Here is a 10,214-nt window from a genome sequence, read left to right on the forward strand (position 1 = left end):
CCTGACAAACTACAAAATGTGTCAGTTCAAAAAAGTAAGACGAATTCCTGCCCCTGACCCAGTCTTTTATACAATAAAAAACGTCATGCAATCACTGAGGTAGGATTGCCTTCTGATTGGCTGTTGATCTGACTCCATTCTCCGCCTCCTCACATTCCCGGATGTCCGACCCCATGTAACCTTCTTTTGCCCGCGAAACAGAGCACCTCGTGACCTCCTTCGGCCCGCGAAACGGAACACGACATGACCTCCTCGCCTGCGAAATGGAACACCACATGACCTCCTCGCCTGCGAAATGGAACACCACGTGACCTCCTCGCCCGTGAAACGGAGCACCACGTGACCTCCTCGCACTCTTCCGGAGCATTACGTGATCTCCTTCTGCGCACGCCATACACCACCACCACAGGCCTCCGAACGCCAAGCACATCCACACTCGCAGCCAGCAATCTATTCTACAAGTAACCCATATATTTACAAGTCCTCCTTTTGGTCTCATGAAAATGAGAACAAAAAAACAGTTTTATACATCACATTCGCTCTCCGACGCATAGTCTTCCTTCTTGCCAGAGCCATGGTTTCTGTCTCCATCTGTGACATCTGGTAGGGCGGGGGAGCCTTCCCTTCAATTGCTGTAATGATTACCCTGTTCAACAAAGATCTAATACATGGGATAAAACAACATCCACACAACACTAACACAATGATCATACCAACGAGGGACATAAACACAGACACAATTAATCCTTTCCATTTCCCAAACCATGAGTCGAAAATGCCTCCTAGACGGTTGTCAATATCTGAATGTTCATGCATTTCTTCAGACAAGGTTCTTAGTCCTTCCAGGGCTCTGGTTACCAAGCCATCAGGTGCTGTACTGTTGGGGGATGAATGTACAACATTGATCTCCAAACATAGAGCACACTCCCCCCTTTTCTGCTAACAACATATCTAAGGCCATTCTATTTTGTATCAGATTAAAAGATGTTACTAAAACAGAATTTATCTTCTTACCTTCTTGCTCGTCAACACTGCTCTGCTTGACATTGGCCAGGATCTCTATAACAGACTTCTGGATATCTGTAAGGGACTCCAGGCCCACCAATATTGATGCCATCACCCAGCCCACCAATCCAGGTCTGTCCTTTATCTTAAATCTATGTCCCCAGTCACTGATCTCTCCATCAAGGGAGAGGTTCCTTCCTGTCTACTATACCTATACTCCTTATGGTTTTATACATCTCAATTGTGCCCCCTCTCAATCTCCTCTGTTCTTAAAAAACAACTCCTTTCTATCCAATTTCTCTTCATAAGGAAACTCTCCAGCCCAGGTAACATCCTGGTAAATCTCCTGTACACTCTCTTGAGTGCTATCACATCCACCTGAAAATGTGAATTTCAGAACTGCACACAATACACTAGTTGTGGCCTAACCAACATTTTATACAGTTCCAGCATGATTACCCTCCTCTTAAACTCTATACCTCAACTAATAAAGCTGAGTATCCCATATCCTTTCTGAACCATTTTATCCACCACCTGTCTGTGGATGTATACATCAAGGATGTTCTGATCCTTAGTGCTTCCCAGGATCCCTCTGTGTGGTATGTACTCCATTGCCTTGTTTGTCTTGTCCAAGTGCATCAGCTCACATTTGTCTGTACTGAATTACTTAGAAAAATAAAGAAATAAATAGTCCAGCAGGAATAAATTAGAAAAATAAGTAAGTAAAAGATTGAGAGTGTCAGTCTTTTCAACCCAGTCCATGCTGACATTTAGCCTCAAAGGCAACTTCTACTGCTTTGCCGCTGAACCTTTATCTCTGAGCCTGAGGGTAGAGATTATTATGGAACCAGATGCCACAGGACCTATAGCATCCAATGATGCTTAGAGCATTCAGAATGACAATTATGTTTATGTCTTGTGTGCTTTCTTCACAGCCAGCTTCCCCCCACCCTCAACCTAAACATGAAGAGATCTTGAAGAGAGAACGCAACTGATTGATTGGAGAAGAGCCAATAACCACAGGAGCCAGCTACTTCAAATATGAAGACAGTGAATAGTACATTTGACTGAGAAACAGGCAAAGTATTTTGTTGCTAGAAGTAAACAAACAGACTTGAACATTTTAATGGAAGATATCAGTGAAATATTCATTTGTTGGAACTAAGCCAACAGATTTTTATTCATGATATTTTGTCCACCTATTAAGTATGAAATAATTTCATGTAAACATTTAGTTTTCTTGTCATCATTTCAAATATGTGCCCATTTTAAATATGTACAAGTAAACTAACTAAGGACATGAGCATTTTGAATGAGTCAACAATTTATTCTCTTCAACTTGGAAGCAAGGAAATATCAGTCAAGTAGGCTGTTTTATAAAAGACAGGAAGTTCAATCACATGCACATACCAAGTTTGAAAGATGTGCCACATAGCTGCTGGATAGATATATTCAGGCTCCTCCTTTATGCAGGAATATGGAAGGTATATCTGAAATGGTGTCCTTCCTAGCTTGGGACATGGAGCACTGTTTAGGTCATGACGGATATAGCATTGTGCAATTGTGATCAGGCATGGGTGTCAAAGGTCATCAGCCTGGTAATAACTCTCTGATTGGTTCCAGGGCAGCTAAGCACCTTGTGGATGTAAAAGGGGCAGTAATGTGTCAAAAAGTCAGAGGTGTACAGCACAGAAACAATCATTCTGTCCAACTTGTCCATGCCGACTGAACATCCTAAATTAATCGAGTCCCAGCACTTGACCCATATACCTTTAAACTTTCCTATTCTTGAGCTGTCAGATGAAGTGGTGGAGGCTGGTAAAAGTACGGCATTTAAATGGCATCTGGAAGGGTATATGAATAAGAAGGGTTTAGAGGGATATGAGCAAAGTGCTGGCAAATGGAACTAGATTAAATTAGGATATCTGGTCGGCATGGACGAGTTGGACCGAATGATTTGTGCTGGATATCTCAATGACTCTATGACTCTTCCCTCAATAATCCTCTTTGTTACGTCTTCAAAATCTCAAACAAGTTAGTGAGACATGATTTCCCATGCACAGAGCCATGTTGTCTATCCATAATCTGTCCTTGCCTTTCCAAATACATGGAAATCCTATCCCTCAGGATTCCCTTTAACACCATGCCCACCACTGATGTCAGATTCACCAGTCTATAGTTCCCTGGCTTTTCCTTACAACCTTTCTTAAATTGTGGCAACACATTAGCAAACCTTCAGTCATCCAGCACCTCACCTGTGGTTATTGATGATACAAATAGCTCAGGAAGGGGCTCAGCAATCACTTCCCTAGCTTCCCACAGTGTTCTGATAAGGTCAAGGGGATTTATCCACCCTTATGCATTTTAAGACATCCAGCACTACCACTTTTGTAATATGGACATTTTTCAAGATGTCATAATCTATTTCCCCATATTCTGTATCTTCCATGTCCTTCTCCGTAGTAAACACTGATGCAAAATACTCCTTTAGTATCTCCCCCACCTCCTGCGGTTCCACACATAGACTGCCTTGTTGATCTTTGAGGGGGCCCTGTTCTCTTCTCAGTTATTCTTTTGTCCTTAATGTATTTGTAAAATATCTTTTGATTCTCCTTAATTCTATTTGCCAAACTATTTCAGGTCCCCTTTTTGCCCTCCTGATTTCCCTCCTAAATGTACTCTTACTGCCTCTATTCTCTTCTAAGGATTCATTCGATCTCTGCTGTTATACCTGACATATGCTTCCTTCTTTTTCTTGACTAAAACCTCAATTTCTGTAGTCATCCAGCATTTCATACACCTACCAGTCTTGCCTTTCACTTTAACAGGAACATACTGTCTCTGGACTCTCATTATCTCATTTTCATTGAAAGTTTTGAGTTCAGAATTCCAAATTCATTTCGTTGCACACAGAACACTTTTCACCCTCTGTTGCATATTTCCTGAACTCACCTCTGAAAATAGCCAGTACTGATTTCATAAAATTTCATAGCCTACAGTGGGATCAGTTGCAGACAAGCCACTGCCAACAGGCTGTCACCTCAATTCTAGTGGGTGTAATGGGTGGAGGTTGGGGGCTGCTGGTGAAGGGCTTGTTAAAGCCTCATTATTCCAGTCTACCCTCTTGTTTCTGTCAGTTATTTCAAAAGAGCAGATCAGATCATTTCAAGACATTAGGCTTCATCAATCTCTCTGGAAATTGTTAAACTGCCTTAAAGTCAAATATGTCCATGTGATCGAGTTAGTACATGTTACTGAGTCTGATGATCCAGTTTAACTGGACACCAGGATAATTTTCTTTAACATAGAACCCCTACAGCATGGAAGCAGGCCATTCGGTCTGTCAAAGTCACAACAACCCTCCAAAGAGGATCCCACCCAGACCTAACCTCATCTCTGTAACCCTGCATTTCCCAAGGCCAATACACTGAGCCGGCACATCTTTGGACTGTGGGAGGAAACCGGAGCACCCAGCGGAGAATGTGCAAACTCCACACAGGTAGTCACACGAGGTGGAATTGAACCTGGATCCCTGGAACTTTGAGGTAATAGTGGCAACCAGTGAGCCCAACAATGTTTATGTAATATTTATTGAAAAAAACCCTCTCCCTATCGCTTCAGATATTTTTCTTTATTCTTTCATGGGAAATTGGTTTAGCTGGCCAGATAGCATTTGTTCCCCATCGAAACTGCCATTGCACTGAGTGGATTTCAGTAAATAGTTAAGAACTGGATCTGGAATCACATGTAGGACAGGTAAGGTAAGAATGGCAGATTTCCTTCCCTGAAGTGCATTAGTAAATTAGATAGGTTAGTCAGTGGCAATTTCATGGTAACACCGACAGACTGTTCTTACATCTCAGATCACTAGTTGCTGTGATGAGATTCGAACCTATGTCCCCAGCACATTATTCCAAGTCCACTAACCTTTCATGCACTGGTATAGACACCCTCTAGGAAAGGAACCACAGAGAAGGAGAGGATTGGGCAAAATGGGAGGATATTTAATTGGGGAAGAGGAAACTATGATGCGATTAGACATGAGTTAGGAAGCATGGATTGGGAGCAATTGTTCAATGGTAAAGGCACTAAAGACATGTGGAGACTGTTTAAGGAAGAGTTGTTGCAAGTGATGAATAAATATGTCCCTTTGAGACAGGCAAGAAGTGGTAAGATAAAGGAACCTTGGATGACAAGAGCGGTGGAGCTTCTCGTCAAAAGGAAAAAGGTAGCTTACATAAGGTGGAGGAAGCTAGGGTCAAGTTCAGCTCTACAGGATTACAGGCAGGCGAGGAAGGAGCTCAAAAATGGTCTGAGGAGAGCCGGGAGAGAGCACAAGAAAGGCTTGGCAGAACAGATTAGGGAGAACGCAAAGGCATTTTACACTTACGTGAGGAATAAGAGAATGGCCAAAGAAAGAGTAGGGCTGATTAGGGATAGCATAGGGAATTTGTGTGTGGAGTCTGAGGAGGTAGGGGAAGCCTGAATGAGTTTTTTGCTTCTGTTTTTACAATAGAAATGAACTTTGTAGTGAATGAAACCTTTGAAGAGCAGGTGTGCATGCTGGAATGGATAGAGATAGAGGAAGCTGATGTGCTGAAAATTTTGTCAAACATTAAGATTGAACAAGTAGCCAGGCCCAGACCAGATTTGTCCTCGGCTGCTTTGAAAAATGAGAAATGCAATTGCTTCACCACTTGCGAAGATCTTTGCATCCTCACTCTCCACTGGAGTAGTATCTGAGGACTGGAGAGAGGCAAATGTAATTCCTCTCTTCAAGAAAGGAAATAGGGAAATCCCCAGCAATTACAGACCAGAAAGTCTCACCAGTCTGTCGTCTGCAAGGTGTTAGAAAGGATTCTGGGAGATAGGATTTATGACCATCTGGAAGAGCATGGCTTGATCAAATGCAGTCAACATGGCTTTGTAAGGGGCAGGTCACGCCTCACAAAACTTTTCGAGTTCTTTGAGGATGTGACTAGAAAAGTTGATGAGGGTTGAGCTGTGGTTGTGGTGTACATGGACTTCAGCAAGGCATTTGATAAGGTTACCCATGGTAGGCTCATTCAGAAGATCAGGAGGAATGGGATTCAGGGGAACTTAGCAGTCTGGATACAGAATTGGCTGGCCAACAGAAGACGGTGAGTGGTAGTAGAAGGAAAATATTCTGCCTGGAAGTCTGTGGTGAGTGGTGTTCCACAGGGCTCTATCCTTGGGTCTCTACTGTTTGTAATTTTTATGAATGACTTAGATGAGGGGATTGAAGGATGAGTCAGCAAGTTTGCAGATGACACAAAGGTTGGATGTGTCATTGGCAGTACAAAGGGCTGTTGTAGGCTGCAGCGGGACACTGACGGGATGCAGAGATGGGCTGAGAGGTGGCAGATGGAGTTCAACCTGGAAAAATGCGAGGTGATGTATTTTGGAAGGTTGAATTTGAAAGCTGAGTACAGGATTAAGAATAAGATTCTTGGCAGTGTGGAGGAACAGAGGGATCTTGGTGTGCAGGTACACAGATCCCTTAAAATGGCCACCAAGTGGACAGGGTTGTTAAGAAAGCATATGGTGTTTTGGCTTTCATTAACAGGGGGATTGAGTTTAAGAGTCATGAGATCTTGTTGCAGCTCTATAAAACTTTGATAAGACCACACTTGGAATACTGCATTCAGTTCTGGTCGCCCTATTATAGGAAAGATGTGGATGCTTTGGAGAGGATTCAGAGGAGGTTTACCAGGATGCTCCCTGGACTGGAGGGCTTATCTTATGAAGGGAGGTTGACTGAGCTTGGACTTTTTTCATTGGAGAAAAGGAGGAGGAGAGGGGACCAAATTGAGATATACAAGATTATGAGAGGCATAGGTAGAGTCGATAGCCAGAGATTATTTCCCAGGGCAGAAATGACTAACACGAGGGGTCATAGTTTTAAGCTGGTTGGAGGAAAGCATAGAGGGGATATCAGAGGCAGGTTCTTTACACAGAGAGTTGTGAGAGCATGGAATGCGTTGCCAGCAGCAGTTGCGGAAGCGAGGTCATTGTGGACATTTTAAGAGACTGCTGGACATGCATATGGTCACAGAAATTTGAGGGTACAAACATGAGGATCAGTGGTCGGCACAACATCATGGGCTGAAGGGCCTGTACTGTGCTGTACTGTTCTATGTTTTATTATACTTTACTCCAATGCTGCACACCATACCAAATCAGAAAGAGAGGGTAGGCGGTTTCTCTTACAAGTAACTGAATAGGTCAAATTGATCTCCCCCCTCCCTCCGCCCCGCCTCCTGGCAAACAGCTCACCTGGACTTGTCACAGTGACTCGGGGATGCAACTGTTCAATAAGAATCCCCAGAGTAGGCAGGAAACACCTGCTAACGATAAAGCCAGATAGAGCAAAATCTTGTTTCTCTTCTGAAGACTGAGCGTGCTTATTCCAACAAGAAACAGGTTACTATGAAAGTGAGGGAATATATTTAGAATTTCTGGTGATAAAGAAATGCAGATACTATCTGCAAAGTATAACAGTCAAAATGCTGGCAATTTATCCTATGTGTTTCTACATAGGGTCTGTAGATGGCGCTCTATGGCCAAGAACGAAAGCAGTACTGGTACCTGGTGTGACAAGAATATAAGGACAGGAGAAACCATTTGACTCTGGACCAATATCATTGGGAAAGAAAGGAGATAATTCAGTCCCTGCATGGAAACGAGTATTCAGTATAGAACAAGAAAAGGTTCATTCATCTTCAAAACCGTCAGCATCTAAAGGCCATTCGGTCGTTTAATTAGATCAGGGCAGGGTTGTTTCTAAGCTCCAGTTACTCATCTTTATTTTGCAGTTTTCTTTACCATAATAAAAAAAAGGATCAATTTGAGTGGTGACAGTGCCAACTGAATTTCAGCTTCCGGAGGTTATTGTGATAGAGCGTTCGCGAGACCCAACGCAATTTGTATGGATGCTGAGCCTAAACTTGATCAACCCTCAGGATAAACGGTTTCTCTCTCCATGTTCCATCAAATCATCTTATTTCTCTTGAGTAGGTGATAATGCGAGTGCCTAAATTCAAGGGGGAAAAAAAACAATCCTGACTGGAGATTGATCTGTCCCGGAAACAGGTTAGTGATCTTAGGGTACTGAACAGACCATTCGGTCCCTCAAGCCTACTCCGCGATTCAATGAGATCCAGGTTGATCTGATTGGCCTAAACTTCATGTTCTCGCTTTTCATCACACCCCAAACACTCTTTTATCTGCCTACGTGCAAAACCCTCTCATCCTTGAGTCTATTCAATGATTCAGTTGCTCTCTGCTGAAGCGAATTCCACGCTATTCTCTGCGAGAAAACAAAGACTGCTTCTCATACGGACGGTGGGAGGGGGGATGCGGAGGGACGATTTCTCAGCATTTGATAACCCCTCTGATACAATTCAGTACAAATGAAATGTCTTTTAAGTTTCGAAGACTTTACCTCCGATTCTTCTAAACTCCAATTTGAAGTTTATTCCAACATGTTGTGAATCTGCCAGCGAGGGCGAGTTGATCCTCTCTATGAAACAGGCCGGAAATCATTTTTGCATTATAAGTAGTTCACTTGAATCACATTTCAATATTTCACTTTGAAGTGAAGTGCCCGTGTTGGACTGGCTCTCGTCAATCAGGTTTACTTGAAATCACGAGCTTACTTCAGGTGAAATGAAGAAGGAAAGGGCAACGCTCGGAAAGCTTGTGATTTCAAATAAGTTTGTTGGATATAACCTGGTGTCGTGCGATTTGCAGATTGAAGGGTATGACAGACGTGCTTATGTAGTCTGTATTGTTAATTTCCCCTCCACGCCTTCTGTTGTCTGGTGAATCTGAGCTGCGACCCGCTCCACAGTTTGTCCACTCCGCAACCCCTCCTTTGGATCTTGCTGTTCCTAATAGACCCTCATTATCCAATTAGGGGATGAGGGGCGTGGCTGATAACAAAACGGGGCGGGACTATCAATCTGATTGGGCGGGATCTGGATATCGATCAGAGTGAGGAGCGGAGCAATGTATTTTCAATGCTGTCTTGCCGCTGATAAACGTTGTTTGAATGGGAACCTTAAAGTGGAAGATGCATCTGTTGGTGGCTCTGTTCATCATGTTTCACTGTAAGGGTCTCGACAAATAAAACAAATCCTAACATCTAACTTTTTTTCTGCTGGCTGTCCTTCCCATCTGCTGTTTTTCTTTCTGTTGCCTTTTCTCTCAATTACACTTAATTTGTCTTGTTTCTCTTATTTATTTTTTCCTCCAAGCGTTCAATTTCCTGACCTCTGCTGCTCCCTTGTCTTTGCCTCAGATGTGACATCGCGGACAATCCATCAGACTCCCGCTGCCGTCTCCCAACTCCCAGAGACGAGAGTGAAGCTGCAGTGCCGTGTGGAGACAGCAAGTAGCATTAACATATTCTGGTACAGACAGGTCCCGGGAAAGGGGCTGCAGCTGATGTTTTACTCCAGTATCGCAAGTCACGTGGATCCAAAGGAGCCGGTGGACGGTTTCACCGCCAAGAGACCAAATAACAACGAGTTTAACCTGGAGACCTCCAGCCTGTGGTTGAACAATTCGGCCGTGTATTACTGTGCCTGGAGTATTCACAGTGACTCAGAGAGAGGGAGTAGCTCAACAAAAACCCCAAAGGTTGCACGAAACAACCGCGAATGACATCACTCATCGCCTCAGCTCGTCTTACTGGTGTCTGCATCGTAAACGGAGCATTTTGCTCTGTTAATTAAGAGCAACGGGTTAAATGTAGAACACAGGAGGTGCATAGAATGACATTGTAAATGATGACATCAGAGAGGACAGGTTATAACTGACTGAGGGTTGGAATGCTCTCTCCTAAACGGAAGCCTGATGAGGGAGAAAGAAATCAAATAATTTGTTCATACATGGAAGCAAATGTAAATGGGAAGAGGGTGTTGAATAAACATTAGCACTCCGATGCGGGCTGAATGGCCTCCATTTGGGATATACATTTCCTGCATTTAGAGTCGATCTCAATGTCATTCGTTGCCCGCCCTTAGTTGCCCTTGAACTGAATGCCTTGATGGGCCATTTGAAAGGGCAATTAAGAGTCAAATATATTCCTGGGGTCCGGAGGTAGACCAGATCGGATTGGTGACCCCAGATTTCATTTCCTAGATGTATTTTTTTTTACAGCAAATCCATAATAGAGTCATTAA

The 10,214-nt window shown here is 43.3% G+C and overlaps 1 gene segment (V, D, J or C); it reads left to right on the forward strand.

Moving 5' to 3' along the window:
* Window positions 1-9,046: 9,046 nt before the first annotated feature.
* On the forward strand, window positions 9,047-9,693 carry LOC132836647 (T cell receptor beta variable 30-like). The segment is given in 2 exon segments: window positions 9,047-9,137; window positions 9,329-9,693. Coding segments are annotated over 2 exon segments (423 nt in total).
* The last annotated feature ends 521 nt before the right edge of the window (window positions 9,694-10,214 follow it).

The sequence above is a fragment of the Hemiscyllium ocellatum genome, chromosome 47, assembly GCF_020745735.1.
Source record: "Hemiscyllium ocellatum isolate sHemOce1 chromosome 47, sHemOce1.pat.X.cur, whole genome shotgun sequence".
NCBI classification, from domain to species: domain Eukaryota; kingdom Metazoa; phylum Chordata; class Chondrichthyes; order Orectolobiformes; family Hemiscylliidae; genus Hemiscyllium; species Hemiscyllium ocellatum.